The 15,833-nt window shown below is 42.0% G+C and overlaps 1 protein-coding gene across 1 annotated transcript; it reads right to left on the bottom strand.

Moving 5' to 3' along the window:
- Positions 1-1,256: 1,256 nt before the first annotated feature.
- Positions 1,257-1,643, bottom strand: LOC131228134 (leucine-rich repeat extensin-like protein 6). Its single transcript, XM_058223969.1, has one exon. The coding sequence runs from the start codon at positions 1,641-1,643 to the stop codon at positions 1,257-1,259; it is 387 nt and encodes a 128-aa protein (XP_058079952.1).
- Between the last annotated feature and the right edge of the window lie 14,190 nt (positions 1,644-15,833).

Below are 15,833 nucleotides of genomic sequence, written 5' to 3'. Positions count from 1 at the left end.
TGTGATCGAAGCCATCCATCCGCTGGGTCCTAGTTTATATTCCATGCCCCAAAAATCAGGACGGTAATCAGGTAGGCCATGATGCACAAAACAAATTGGCGGCAACAAAGGACCAGACCGATTTGTTTCAGCCATCCATTCAAATACTGTGGCACACATGATGTGCCGAGTGGGCCCAATTTTGGGCAGGCATCTAAAAGGAGTGGCCCACCTGATGGATAGCCTGGATGTTCAACACGTGCGAGCTTGGCACGTAGACGGCAGGATATATTCTTTCGTGGATTACCATACCTAGTAAAGCATTAACAGCCGTAAACCTCAGGTTGATTAAGATCGGAACACGACGTATATGTCCACATACACCTGCGAACTGGCGTCATGCGAGTGAGATAAGATGGCCACAATTGGCTATTAATTCAAGATCTGAACCGTTCATCACGTTGGACTACCGCGAACATGCGGTGGCCTATTAATCACGCCATTCTACTCAGCAATTGGATGGGCCACACGTACATGAGAAAAACGTGCAGTTAAAAGTAAGTGATCAAAATTCCATATTCATGATACACATGATAAGTTAACCCACCTGATTTTTTAGCCAGTGAGAGCCCCACCTGAAGAATGGCCGGGATGTTGAACACGTATGCAACATTGGCACGTGTGCCTCGAGGCGCGCTCTCCACAAAACAAATCTAGACTTAGCCAAGCTGGGGAGTTATTTGATACACCGGTTGCATATGACGCTTGATACGCAGGCACTCATAAATTCTACACGCGGGTACCTTAGCTGAAATTAAACCGACTAAAGTGTCGAACTCAGTGTTGACAAGTGACAGTCCCATCCGAAGATCAGATTTACCAAACAATCCTAGCCGCTTATTAGTGGACACGTGTACATTGAAAATGGTAACATTGGATATTTTTCATTTTTAACCATCCAATGAATGTCCACCAATCCGATAGCCTTATCATCAAATAAGATACTTTTGGGGTCATTATACATGTAAACCAGGTATGCAATATCAAAGTAGTATATAAGCTCCCGTGTATCATCCATCACACTCTACCAGAGTATCAACGATTTTCTCAGGCAAGCTGGCTAATGGATTGATGGATGAAGAGAGCGAGAGAGAGAGAGGGAGAGAGATAATTCATCAGTGTTTTTATTAAAACTGAGGAATATGATGAGAAAAACAAAGTAAAAGCTCTACAGAAACCAAACTTTCATGGTTTTATAGAGTAATTCCTTACAATCTTCAAAACGCCACCAGGCCTAACAATCCACACAATATGAAAATTGTCAGCGATGAGATGATTTTCCGATTAGTGCCCGACGGAAAATGATTTGGATCGATGGGATACAAGGACCCAGGCGGCCCCCCCATGTAAAAATACGGTGTCGGTGGAGGCGGCGGGCAGTCTGGCGACCGAGGCTTCTTTGGGGTCGGCGGTGGCGACGGTGGTGGCGGAGGTGGACTTTGGTTGCACGGATTGTTGCAAGACGTGCACACGCTACACTGGACTTCTGGTGCTGGTGGAGGCAGCCCGCTTTCGTCGAGTTCTCTCGATGGCGAGCAATCGATCTGGACGGTGATCATGATGATGGCCAATGCTATCCGTAGTAATTGATGGGCCTGAGACATTTTCCTAGTGGTGGGAGATGATCTCTCTCTCTCTCTCTCTCTCTCTCTCTCTCTCTATCTATCTATCTATCTCAAAAAGCGTTTAGAGGCCTTTCTATATTGTTTTGGGTGGTTGGGATATGAATTTTCGGTAATTGAAGATGGGAACTGAAGAAAACGAGAACTAATGGGAGTTGAAAACAAGGAGTACTCTTTTTCACGTTTGGGGCATGAAACTAAGGTGAGGTATAACCATTGGTCGGGTAGTGTACGAGGTTTGTGTATTCGGGTCCCATTGTTCGGTGATTCAAGCCCATCTATATTGTTTGTGGGCCCAACTCTGCAGGGTCCATGCACCAATAGTGATGTGAAGCGGGTCACGGATAGTTACATGGTGAAGATGGATCAGAAAAGGCCCGGTCGATGACAGAAGTGATCCAGACTATCGGACCTTAAATTGGGCGTATCTTGCAATCCGGAATGAATTATCTGTCGTAAAATATATGGTTTTAGGGTAGAATGAACTACTTTAACTGACCAACCCTGCTACGCCAGGTTGCTTAAATCAAATTTGTGAAATACCACCAGATCGATGACTATTTTCCTATTTTAATTTCGTCCAACGTGAAAAAGCTTTTAAAAAATTGGAAAACGATTTGGTGACACCAAATAGTACACTCACTATTTTTTGCCGAAAACCTTGCGCACTAGTATACATAAGGACCGTCTATAAATAGTAAGCCGCGAATTTTAGGAGTTTTAGTTGTAGTTTTATTCTAATTTCTTACTGCTTAGTATTCCTATTTAAAGGTTTATGAACTCGTTTTTATTTGTTTATTAATTAATTTTGAATTTATTTTTATTCTCTCCTTTCTTTCTTAGTATATAATTCAAAGTTCCGTGGAATCGGAATTGTTATTCTCTCGTGGAAGACGTGCAGAGAAGTTTCTATCTATGAGTCCCGTCGACGGTTCAGATGATAAGACCATTTATGCTGGTGGGAGTGATTGGAGTGACACGTCGTTAGTCACGACAAAGTCATCAGGCTAAGATCAAGGTGACGTGTTTGACGGTTCTCTTCCCTTGTTGGGAGATAATACGGTACAGCCAGACGAACCAGAATATGGTAGAGTCATCTCCACACAGTAATCTCAGTAAAATTTTTCATCAATCGAGACTGTCCATCTAGTTTCCCCTATTCTGGATGGTATGTGGCTCAAAATAAACTTTGATTCTAGCCATCCGATCATTGCCCTTCTAAGAGACTTTAGAAAACTAAATCAGTTAACGGTTGGAATTATTTAATGACTATGAATTTTTTAAATGATTCATCCATGATCATTATTCTTATATGGACAGTCATGATAGATGCATATTAATGCCACGTGTACTACAGAGAAAGAGAGATATCTTGACCGTAATTCCTGGCATGAGTAATCCATGGTCATTGTTCTTAAATGGACAGTTATAAAATCGAGAAATTTCCAACCATACGACACACGTATGGCCCGCCAACCTCTTGAAGCCCACTTGCTTTTTACCTCCCGAGAATAAGCCCCAGCTGTGCGGCCCCATTTGTCAGGTCGAAGATGCCCCTGCTTTTCCTTCCGGAAGAGGATCGCCTGGTGCTCGAAGACGAGCGCTGACGTTCCTCGAACTCCGAGTTGTACGAGCGGTTCAAAAGATATCTAAGTCACACGGGCCCCACAGTTACGTATTTATTATATCCACAATCTTCATCCATATTTCGAGATCATTTCGAAGCATTATAACAAAAAAAAAAAAAAAAATCATATCCAAAGATCAACTGGACCGCACCACAAATAGCAGCAGGAAAATTGATTTTCACCGTTAAAAATTTTGTAGGGCCTGCCTTAATATTTATTTTCCATCCAACCTATTTATAAGGTCACAAGGACCTGGATGAAGAGGAAAACAAATTTCATAATGATCCAAAACTTCCGTGACCCCTAAAAGGGTTTCAATGGTAGAAGTTCAATCCTCCACTACCTTTTACAGTGTGGTCTACTTGATAGCTAGATCTATCTTATTTTTTGTCTCAAGCCTTAATTCGAGTTCACCAAATAGATGTATAGTTTAGATATAACACATACCTTATAATGAGACCCACAAAAAGTGGTGGGGATTACAACAGGGAAAAAAAAAAAAAAAACTCCAGGCGCGTAGGAGTTGACCTGGATGGTAGCTGGTCGACTGGGTCAGTGGCTACGGATTGTAACCGTAGCTATAACCATAGTGATGCGATAGTACAATGGTCTATGTACTTTTTTTATTTTTTTACATAGAAAACTTTATTATACCTACATTTTTCTTTAATACATATTTATATAAATACATATACATAAGAATATAAAAAAAAAATTCTCTCTTTTTTTCATTTTTTTCTTTATTCATTTAACAAGAATATCTCTTCTAAATCAAAATTAGTTGCTTGATGTATCATATATGATTTTGGGGTAAGAGAAGCTACTTTAGCCAACCAACCTGGTTCTTTTCCAAGATTTCATCACGTCGATGGTCGAAAATTTATTTTATTCAGTTCGCGGTCAATTTTATTCACTTCACGGTCAATTTTATTCATTTCGCGGTCAATTTCAATCAGTTCACGGTGAATTTTATTAACTTCGCGGTCAATTTCATTTCCTTCGTAGTCAATTTCAATTACTTCATAATCAATTCCCTTCATTTCACGGTCAATTCCATGCATTTCACAGTCAATTCGCATGATTCCCGTTCACTTCACAGTCAATTCAATTCATTTCACGGTCAATTCCCTTCACTTCACGGTCAATTCCATGCATTTCACGGTCAATTCTGGCGACTCCCCTTCACTTCACAGTTAATTCAATTCATTTCATGGTCATTTTCGTGCAATTCACTGTCAATTCGCTTCACTTCACGGTCAATTCCATATGTTTCACAGTCAATTTCGGCAATTCCCCTTCACTTCACGATCAATTCAATTCATTTCACGGTCAATTCCTTTCACTTCACGGTGAATTCCATACATTTTGTGGTCAATTCCCTTCACTTCATGGTCAATTCCATGCATTTCACAGTCAATTCCGGCGATTCCACTTCACTTCATGGTCTATTCAATTCATTTCATAGTCAATTCCCTTCACTTCACGGTCATTTTCGTGCATTTCACGGTCAATTCGCTTCACTTCACAGTTAATTCCATGCATTTCACGGTCAATTCTGACGATTCTCATTCACTTCACTGTCAATTTCGGCGATTCTCATTCACTTCACGGTCAATTCAATGCATTTCACCGTCAATTCCCTTTACTTCACAGTCAATTCCCTTCATTTCACTGTCAATTCCATGCATTTCACGGTCAATTCAATGCATTTCACCGTCAATTCCCTTCACTTCACGGTCAATTTTATGCATTTCACGGTCAATTCTGACAATTCCCCTTCACTTCATGGTCAATTCAATTCATTTCACAGTCAATTGCCTTCACTTCACGGTCATTTCCGTGCATTTCATGGCCAATTCGCTTCACTTCACAGTCAATTCCATGCATTTCATGGTCACTTCATGGTCAATTCAATTCACTTCACGGTCAATTCCCTTCACTTCACGGTCATTTCCATGCATTTCACAGTCAATTCGCTTCACTTCACGGTCAATTCCGACGATTCCCCTTCACTTCACAGTCAATTTCATGCATTTCACGGTTGATTCCCTTCACTTCACGGTCATTTCCATTCATTTCGCGGTCAATTCCGGCGATTCCCCTTTACTTCACGGTAATTCCATGTATTTCACGATCAATTCCCTTCACTTCTTGGTCATTTCCATTCATTTCACAGTCAATTCCCTTCACTTCACGGTTAATTTCATGCATTTCACGGTCAATTCCGGCAATTTCCCTTCACTTCATAATCAATTCAATTCATTTCACGGTCAATTCCCTTCACTTCACGGTCATTTCCATGCAATTCACGGTCAATTCCATGCATTTCACGGTCATTTCCCTTCACTTCACGATCATTTCCATTCAAGTCCGGCTATTCTCCTTCACTTCACGGTCAATTCCCTTCACTTCACGGTCATTTCCATTCATTTCACGGTCAATTTTGGTGATTCCCCATCACTTCACGGTCAATTCCATGCATTTCACGGTCAATCTCGACGATTCCCCTTCACTTCACGGTCACCATAACATTTGTTTTCCATCCAATCTATTCATAAGGTCACAAAGACCTGGATGAAGAGCAAAAACAAATTTCATGATGATCCAAAACTTCTGTGACCCCTAAAAGGGTTTCAATGGTAGACGTTCAATCCTGCACTGCCTTTTACACTGTGGTCCACTTGATAGCTAGATCTATCTTATTTTTCGTCTCAAGCCTTAGTACGAATTCGCCAAATAGATGGATGGTTTGGATATAACACATACCTCATAATGGGACCCACAAAAAGCGGCAGGGATTACAATAGGGGGAAAAAACAGTCAGTGAGTCGAGGTCGACCGAGTTGGGACCCAGTCGACCAGGTCAGTGGCTATGGATTATAACTGTAGCCATAACCATTGTAATCCCCAACTCTACAATTATGGCTATGGTTATAATCCGTATCTACTGACCCGGTCAACTAGGTCCCAACCCTGGCGACTTTTTCCCTGTTGTAATTCCTATCGCTTTTTGTGGGTCCCATTATGAGGTATGTGTTATATCCAAACCGTCTATCTATTTGGCGAACTTGTATTAAGGCTTGATACGAAAAATAAGATAGATCTAGCTATCAAGTGGACCACATTGTAAAAGGCAGTGCGGGATTGAATGTCTACCATTGAAACCCTTTTAGGGTTCACGAAAGTTTTGGATCATCATGAAATTTGTTTTTCCTCTTCATCCAGGTCTTTGTGATCTTATGAATAGATTGGATGGAAAATAAATGTTATGGTGACTGTGAAATGAAGGGGATTGACCATGAAATGCATGGAAATGACTATGAAGTGAAGGGGAATCGCGGGGATTGACCGTGAAATGCATGGAATTGACAGTGAAGTGATGGGCAATCGCCGAAATTTACCGTGAAATGAATGAAAATGATCGTGAAGTGAAGGGAATTAACTATATGGTGAAGGGGAATCGCCGGACTTGACCGTGAAATGCATGGAATTGACCGTGAAGTGAAGGGAATTGACCGTGAAGTAAAGGGAATTGATCGTGAAATGCATGGAATTGACCGTGAAGTGAAGGGAATTGACCATGAAGTGAAGGGAATTGACCGTGAAGTAAGGGTGCACATTTAACCGGAACCGTGTAACCAGACCGGAACAGTTGGATCGGTCCGGTTTGGTCCGGTTCCAAGGTGCTAACGGTCCGGTTCCGGTTCCCAAATCTTCTGAACCATTGATTACAGATCAGTTCCGGTTTAGGGTCCTGTAGAATCGAACCGAACCGTTAATCCGAACTATTAACCGAACCGTAGAACCGATCCGTGACAGGAACTGTCGATCCGATGTATTTAAAACCAAAAAAAAAAACCTTAATGCCTATGTCGTTTAACGTCCTGCCCTCTCTCGCACCTCACTCCCTGCCCTCTCTCACGCCGCACTCCCTGCCCTCTGCCCTCTCTCTCGCCGCACTCTCTCTACCCTCCCTCAGTCGCTCTGCCCTCTCTCTCTCTCTCTCTCACCGTCCGCCCGTCCTAACTCCCAATCACTAGAAAAAAATCAATTATCTTTTCTACAATCTCTCTGCAATTCCAAGAAAACGGACATCACTGTATACTCAGGTACCATTTTTCTGCCATTTTCTCCATAAACCCATTAAAATATATCAGTCAAAAAATAGAAAAAAAAAACCCATTTTTTAGCAATCTCTCTGCAATTAAAACAAGGCCAATGCTAGTTTCTGCCATTTTTTCCCAATCCATGCAAAACCCATTGTCCAAAACTTCAATATTTTTCAGCAATCTATCTGCAATTCCGAGAAAACTGTCATCACTGTATATTGAAATGCCATTTTCCCACAAACCCATCAAAAACCATCATTCAAAGCTCAAAACCATTCTCAGCATTCTCTCTGCTACAACAGGAAGGCCATCATCACCATCTCTTTCTCTCCCACTTTTTTCCCAATTCATGCAAAACCCATCATCCAAAACTTCAATATCTTTTCAGCAATCTTTCACAGCTCCAAAAATCACCACCATTATCTACTCTGATCTCATTTCCTCTGTCATCTTTCTCCCAATTCCATGAAAACCAAGCTACCAAGAATCACCATCTATTCCAATCTCTTTTCCACTACTATTTTCTCCAAATCCATGAAAAACCCATCAACCAAAATTCTATCTTTTCTCGGCAATCCCTCTGCAACCTGAAGAAAACCATCACCAGTTCCCAAAAAAAATCATGTAATTTTTCTCCTTTATCAATGGAAGAAATCCATCTGCCAAAAAACCCTCTTTTTTTTGCCTTTCTTCTCTAGCAATGCATTAAAACCAATCAGCCCCAATACTACTTTTCAACCGTTGGATCAAAGCTCTCTGTAATTCCATAAGCTGGGCTGGATTTTTAAAAGCCCAGAACCGTGGATCCGATTCGGGACCGAACCGTTCTTTACGGTCCGGTTCCGGTTCGGTTCTAGGGTGCTAACGGTCCGGTTCCGGTTCTAATAATTGCAGAACCGTTAAGAATGGTTCGGTTCGAATTTCACCCTAAAACCGGATCGAACCGACCCGTGTGCACCCCTACCATGAAGTGCATGGAATTGACTGTGAAGTAAAGGGAATTGACCATGAAATGCATTGAATTGACCGTAAAGTAAGGGGAATTGACCATGAAATGCATGAAATTGGTCGTGAAGTGAAGGGAATTGAGCATGAAATGCATTGAATTGACCATGAAGTGAAGGGAATTGACCGTGAAATGCATGGAATTGGGCGTGAAGTGAAGGGAATTGGCCGTGAAGTGAATTGAATTGACCGTGAAGTGAAGGGGAATCGTCGGAATTGATCGTGAAATGCATGAAATTGGCCGTGAAATGAAGGGAATTGACCGTGAAATGCATGGAAATGACTGTGAAGTGAAGCGAATTGACCATTAAATGCATTGAATTGACCGTGAGGTAAAGGGAATTGACTATGAAATGTATGGAATTGACCGTGAAGGAAAATCGTCGAAATTGACCGTGAAGTGAAGCGAATTGACTGTGAAATGCATTGAATTGACTGTAAAGTAACGGGAATTGACCATGAAATGCATAGAATTGACCGTGAAGTGAAGGGAATTGACCGTTAAGTGAAGGGAATTGACCGTGAAGTGAAGGAGAATTGCCGGAATTTACCGTGAAATGCATGGAACTGATTGTGAAATGAAGGGAATTGACCATGAAATGCACGGAATTGACGTTGAAGTAAAGGGAATTGATCGTGAAGAGAAGGGAAATCATTGGAATTGACCGTGAAATGAAGGGAATTGACCGTGAAATGCACGGAATTGACCGTCAAGTGAAGGGAATTGACCGTGAAATGCATGAAATTGACTGTGAAGTGAAGGGGAATCACCGGGATTGACCTTAAAATGCATGGAATTGATCGTGAAGTAAATGAAATGAATAAAATTGACTGCGAACTGATTGAAATTGATCGCGAAGTGAATGAAATAGATTTTCGAACATCAACTTGATGGAATCTTGAAAAATAACCAGGTTGGTTGGCTAAAGTAGCTTCTCCTACCCTAAAATCATATAGGGTACGTCAAGTAACTAACTTTGGTTTAGAAGATACTCTTGTTAAATAAATAAAGGAAGAAAAGAAAAAAAGAGAGAATTTTTTTTTTATATGCCTATATATACATATTTATATAAATATGTATTAGAGAAGAATGTAGGTAGAATAAAGTTCTCCATGCAGAGAAAAAAAGAAAAATAGTGCTTCCATAAAATAGCATGACTCGGTCGACCCTGACTTGCCATTCCGTTTATAACTTTTAGGTCAGTGGGTACGCTATAGCTACGGTTATAATCCGTAGTAGTAGGAAAGCACAGCTTTCAAATATTACTTTTTTGAAAAGCAGGGGCATTTTGGTAATATGAAATAGCTGTCCGTACGTCCGGCGAGTAATCCTGGGAGGTGAAGGGCAAGTGGGCTTTAAAAGGTTGGTGGGCAATAAATGGGTCGTACAGTTGGAAATTGGCCATTTTTCTCTACCTTGTTTGGAAGCGAATTGCCTGTAACCCCTGGCACACGAATATTCATGTACCAAGGGCTGTGTGGATCCCACAGGAATTCCGTGACAAATCCACTCTACCCATCTGTTTTGAAAGACCACGGTAGGACTATAATCGAATCAGGCAGATCCAAACCTCAAGTGGGCCACACCAAACGAAACGTCCACCGTTGAAATCTTCCTGGATCTGACCATGATGCTTATGTACCATCTAAACCGTTCATAGGGTTATTACCACTCAGATAAACAGTAAGCACAACTATCATCCTGATACAAAACCTCTGTCCCAGCCAAGCGTTCAATCCCCCACTGTTTCGTGTGGTATGGCCCACATGAGTTTTAGATCTGCCTGATTTTTAGATTCCCGTCGTATTGTAGATTTGTAGTCAGTGGACTAGTAACCGACTTCTCTGTGGGCCCCACACAGCCCCACAGGCAATCCGCACCTTGTTTTCCGTTTGTGTGGAACGTGGACTGTGGAAAATGAAAAGCGACCACCACGTGAATGGCGGAGTTCCGCGCGTCAGACGGTCAACCTTTCCAACCCCTTCATTATTTCTTCCAACGTCACGATGCACGGTTGATTTATGTATTATATTACAGGAAGTTGGATGATGTAATTTCCAGCATATGAGGACGATAGTGTGACTTCACTACCGTTGATTTGATGGGCCAGATAGTCGATGGCCCATAACCCACAATCATAGAGTCCATGACCATGAAGTTTACCAACGGCCTTGATCATCGCCCATCTGTAACCTGTAGCGACTTGGATGGTTAGGCAGATGTAGGCCCAGACCTAAATACTTTCTAGTGGGCCTTTTTCTGTAGCCGTAGATTAGTAGTTGCATAGCAAGCAAGGTCGTTCCTGAATTAGATTGGACATTCAAACAGCTCATGTGGAAAGTAGGGAATCTTTACAAAGCAGATCCATTTGGGAAAGTGGGCCCCACCATCCACAACTCAGCTTCCACTCTTTAGCCAACGGAGCGCACTCACATTCCCATAATGTGGACATTTCTACTTTCTTTCAAAAATGTGGGGACCACCAGCTTTAAGACAATTGAATGGTGAGTTTACAATGGTGGGCCCACTTCCTTCTGGAACGATGATCGCATGCCGTTCATCCCCGCTCTAGAAAATTTCTGATTAAAAGAGATCATGGATCAGTTTTGGAAGGGATTTTGAACGGTTCTGGATAGCCCTATTCATAATCTGAATGTGATGGCCCAGCCCAAGCCCATGTATGGCCCATTTTACAGCCCAATTACGATGGTCCCCTTTACTTGGAAAGGTACAACTTGTTTTAAATGGAACTGCTTTGGAAGTGGGATTCACCATGATGTATTTATGGTATCCAGATGGTTTAACATGGTTTTTCCGTAATCAAAATTGGGTTTACCAAAATTAAGGCCGATCTAACCATCAAGTGGACCACCACATGATTCAAGATGTTCGGGTGGTTTTCATTTGTTTCCTATCATGTGATGCACATAATGATTGTGTCAGTAATATTTTTCATTTATCATCTTATGATGATGTTTTAACCATGTGGGATGGATTGGATTTCATACAGACACCTCAGTAGACCCCACACACAGCTACTTGCACGTTTTTTTCATGTACCTCTCGTACCGTGGGAGACCTTCCAACGTTATAATTCAGTGTATTGAAGATGGCGATGAGAGAACCGATCACCTACACCCGGGTGTATGCTATCTTAGTATGTACACCCATTATTCCCACCAATGTCTCAAATGTGTAGGACATATCTGGCATGCAAAAATCTGGGTCCATCCATTAAAATGACCCACTTCGAAAATCAGGCCATCAACTCATTAGGTGGGTCGCACTTGAACAATGAGTCTAACCATCCACCATCCATTTATTTCAACGGTATGATCCGCCCAATGAGCGACTAGAATAGATTTATTTTTCTTGCATCGGATAATATCAATAGTGGGGCCCACCTTTCTGATGGCTCAGATGTCCCACAAAAGTGCCACATTGGTAAGAGGATGGATTTGTACAATAAGTTAGTATGCAGCCGGTTGTAAGTAATGAGTACGATAGAGACCGATAACCTACCGTGGATAGAGTAGAAGAAATGAGAAAAAAGACAGTCGTAGGAAAAGGAATCCACATGCATTGATGAATAATGGAGGAAATAGGAGAAAAGCCCACCGGCCAACAGCTACGTGGAAGCATCTTCTGTTTTTTTTTTCTCCTCACCACATGCATACACATCGCTTTCTATGCATCCGATTCCACCATATGTACCTTTTCTACAAGCTGATCACCGTTGGATTTGCAATCCTAAGTGGACTTGGTTTTCTTCATACGGAGTGGGCCCAGCACAAAGCTTGAGAATGAATGTTGTGGCCTTTGGGCCAGGCCCTCAATAACAATCATCGATGAACACAGCTGGGCCATGGCCAAGCATTCTGAATCCTGCGGCCCATTGATTGGGCCTTGGACTGAATTAGGGGTGGTGGCAATGGGGCTGGTCCACCCATGGATCAACCGGCCTGACCCAATTCCAATGTGGGCCAAGCTACATGAGTCCAATCTGACTCACCCATGTAACTTTAAAATAGTCCAATCTAACCAAAAATCCCAAAAAACTATCAGACGATAATATAAATACATAGACATGATGTATGCATGTTTCCTAACCCAGGTCGGCCGTGCCAGGTCAGGTCTGGCAGGGTTGGGCTTAATGAATTTTTAATCAGGTCAGTTTGGGCGGCAGGATCATGGGTCCCAGATCGCCCATTTAGTAGACGGGTCCAACATAAAGCTGACCCATTGCTGCCCCCGTGTCTGATACTGAAACCTAGCTGGGTCAGGTCAACCGGACGCGGATGCCAGGTGGGGCCCACTGTAATGTTTGTTAGAAATCTACCATGTTCATCCATTTTCTGAGGTCATTTTAGTTATTGAGGAAGAAGATGATGTGGATCCAAAACTCGAGTGGGCCATACGAGAGGGAAAACTGGGAACAGAGTTTCCTACCGTTGAAACCGTCCTGGGATTTACCTTGATGTTTATATGCCATCTAAACGGTTTATGAGGTCATTCCCACTGGGATGAAGTGAAAACACGAAAAAAAATAATCCTGATACTTAACTTTTGTGGCTATAAAAATGTTTCAACAGTGGTCACTGAATCCACACTTTTTCCTCTCTTGTGTCTCACTTGAGTTTTGGATACATCTCGTTTTCAGTCACATATCTGAAAATGATCTTTCAAAACAGATGGACGGGGTGGATTTCTCAAAAAAATCATGGTGGCCCCACCTAGTATCCAAGCTACTTGGCAGGTAATCCCCGTCCGGGTCAACCCAACGCGAAATCCACTGCCATGCACTTGAGATATGGAGCAAGGCTTCGGTGGATCCGGGATCCACCGACCCGAGGTGGGTGGATCCCTGACCGTGGGGCCCGCCCTGATGTATGTGCCTTATATCCATGCCGTCCATCCGTTTTGAAAACTTTTTTTTTGAAAAGGAAGCAGACCCAAGTCTCAAGTGGACCATAATACAGGGAAAAGTGATAATCGACCATTAAAAATTTTTCGTGGTCCATAAAAGTTTTGGATCGAACTGATATTTCTGCGGTCTCTTCATCCAGGTCTCTGTGATCTTATAATAAGCGTTCCAGTTGCGTCGTCAAGTTTTTAATGGTGTGGATTGAATCACGACTGTTTTCTGTGGTATGGTCCACCTAATATTTGAATATAATTTGTTTTTAGCAACATATCCTAAAATGATCTGTAAAAATGGATGGACGGTGTGGATGTGAGGCACATACATCACAGTGTGCCCACAGGGATCCATCGACATCGGTGGATCCGGATCCGTGGATCCACCCAAACCACGCCCTGAGATATGATCCCGTACAACCCCCTGCATGCTAAGCTAACAACTTCCCACCACGTCGCCTATGCAGGACATCCAAGCCATTCAAACAGTGGGCCCCACCATGAAGATTACCTGGTGTGAGAACAAGCCTATCCACGCATCACATGGGCATGGCGTATGTCAGGTCAGATCAATCGTGTCCACTATTTCTACAGTGAACCGGCCTGATTTGTTATGGGGATGACCACCATTTGAAGGGCTCTGATGCCCTACACGTGGCATGTTAGCAGGACAAGCAAAGTCGGATCTAGTTTAACCTGATTGACGTTGAAGATTGTCATTGATGGTATAAAAACCGACAGTCCATCCCTGGTAGGCTCCAAATGATCTGAACGTTCGTTCCCATCTGATATCTGCGGACAAAGGATCCAACGGTTGACATCTTACAATTAAATGAAAATTAACACCACTTTTTGGCCTGGACCTGTCAATGGCTGTCTTGGGCCTAGGGTTCCACACGCATGAGCCGAGCAATCGTCAAGCAATTTAGTTAAGGATTCAAATGGGCTGGGTCTGGGCCTAGAAAAGTTCCAAACATGCTGTGCATCTGTTTTCCAAGATGAATTTAAGGCTTGAGCCCAAAAATGAATAAGATCCAAATCTCAGGTGGACCATATTATAGGAAACAATGGTGATTGAACACCCTATCATTAAAAACTTCTTATGGCCCACCATAAGGTTTGGGTAACGTTGATTTTCCATCTAACCTGTTAATAAGGTCACATCAATTTGGATGAAGGAAAAAAAATGACCTATTAATAATCAATCACCACTGTTTAATATGGTATTGTCCACCTAAGTATTGGATCTGCTTCATTTTTTAGATCATATCCTAAAATGACTGGGATGGATGGCATGGATATAGAATACATGCATCAGCAGCCCACGCTAAGGGCGATGCTAATCCACTCCGCACAAGCAAACCCACATCCTCCCTCGCCATAGGCCTTGTTACATTTAATTAGGTGACTCCATTTCCTTACCAACACCCTCCATTTCTTCCTCTTCCGATCTCTAGCTGATATCCTTAGCTTCTCATCTTCGTGGTCCCCACATCTGATCTCATGATCATGTCAGCTGCAATTACATCACATATCTTTCCTTCCAGCTTTCTCCTCGTTGAAATCTGAGTTGATGCTGATGTCCTAACACAAGTACTATGAAACATGGTTATCCAACGGTGCTGCCCCAACGATGGGTTTTTGGCTCTGTGATCTTACACATGCGATAGGTAAGATGAATGTGTACTGATTTTTCAAGTGCCTTTTCTAGCTATGTGACTTATTTTATTTTATTTTATTTGTTTCTTGGGTACTGATGTGCAAGTTATTATAAGATCTTAACCCCTTATCAATGGCCCACTAAAATCAAAGGTTAATAAAATATGTAGGGAAATTGGATGTCTAGGAAAGCATATGCAGAAAGGGGATGCATTTACTAAAATTAAACAGACCAAATTGCAAAACCCACTATCCCAAAGTGATAGTCCCAAAAATCAGATTGCTTAAGCAAATCCTACCATCTGATTAATGGACTTGGTTAAAATATGACCATTGATATTTTTAATTCAACCTTTCAATAAATATCAACGAATCCTATAAACAGATAATCCAAGTACCATTATTTGTTCCTGTTTAAGGGTGGCGAGTATAGGCCTTGCACAGGTATGGCCCGGGCTTTGACATGCTTGATTGGGTTGTGGGCTGAGTCTGGATCTGGGATTCAGATGCATGGTCCAATCAATTTTTGAACCAAGCTTGGGCTTGAGTCATTTTAGCTCGACCCAACCTTTTACATGCAAGTGCTACGGGTCATTTTAGCTAGACCCAATTGCCGGTTTCATTCCTTTAAAATTTATTTATTTATTATTAGTTTGGTGCATATGTGACCCATCTGATCAACAGATAGATAAACAACATTCAAGGGGGAAATAAGAATATTATCAGCCTTCTAATCAAAATACACGTACTGAGAAGAGAGATAATTAAGAATCTCCATTTCTTTTCTCTTTACAAACATTTGTAGGAGCTGAATAGAGAGAGAGAGGGGATGAAGAATCTCTTTCTGGTCTTC

The sequence above is a fragment of the Magnolia sinica genome, chromosome 2, assembly GCF_029962835.1.
Source record: "Magnolia sinica isolate HGM2019 chromosome 2, MsV1, whole genome shotgun sequence".
Classification (NCBI taxonomy): Eukaryota; Viridiplantae; Streptophyta; class Magnoliopsida; order Magnoliales; family Magnoliaceae; genus Magnolia; species Magnolia sinica.
Note: the sequence above shows the minus strand (reverse complement) of the source record. Positions and strands in the feature narration are given on the sequence as shown.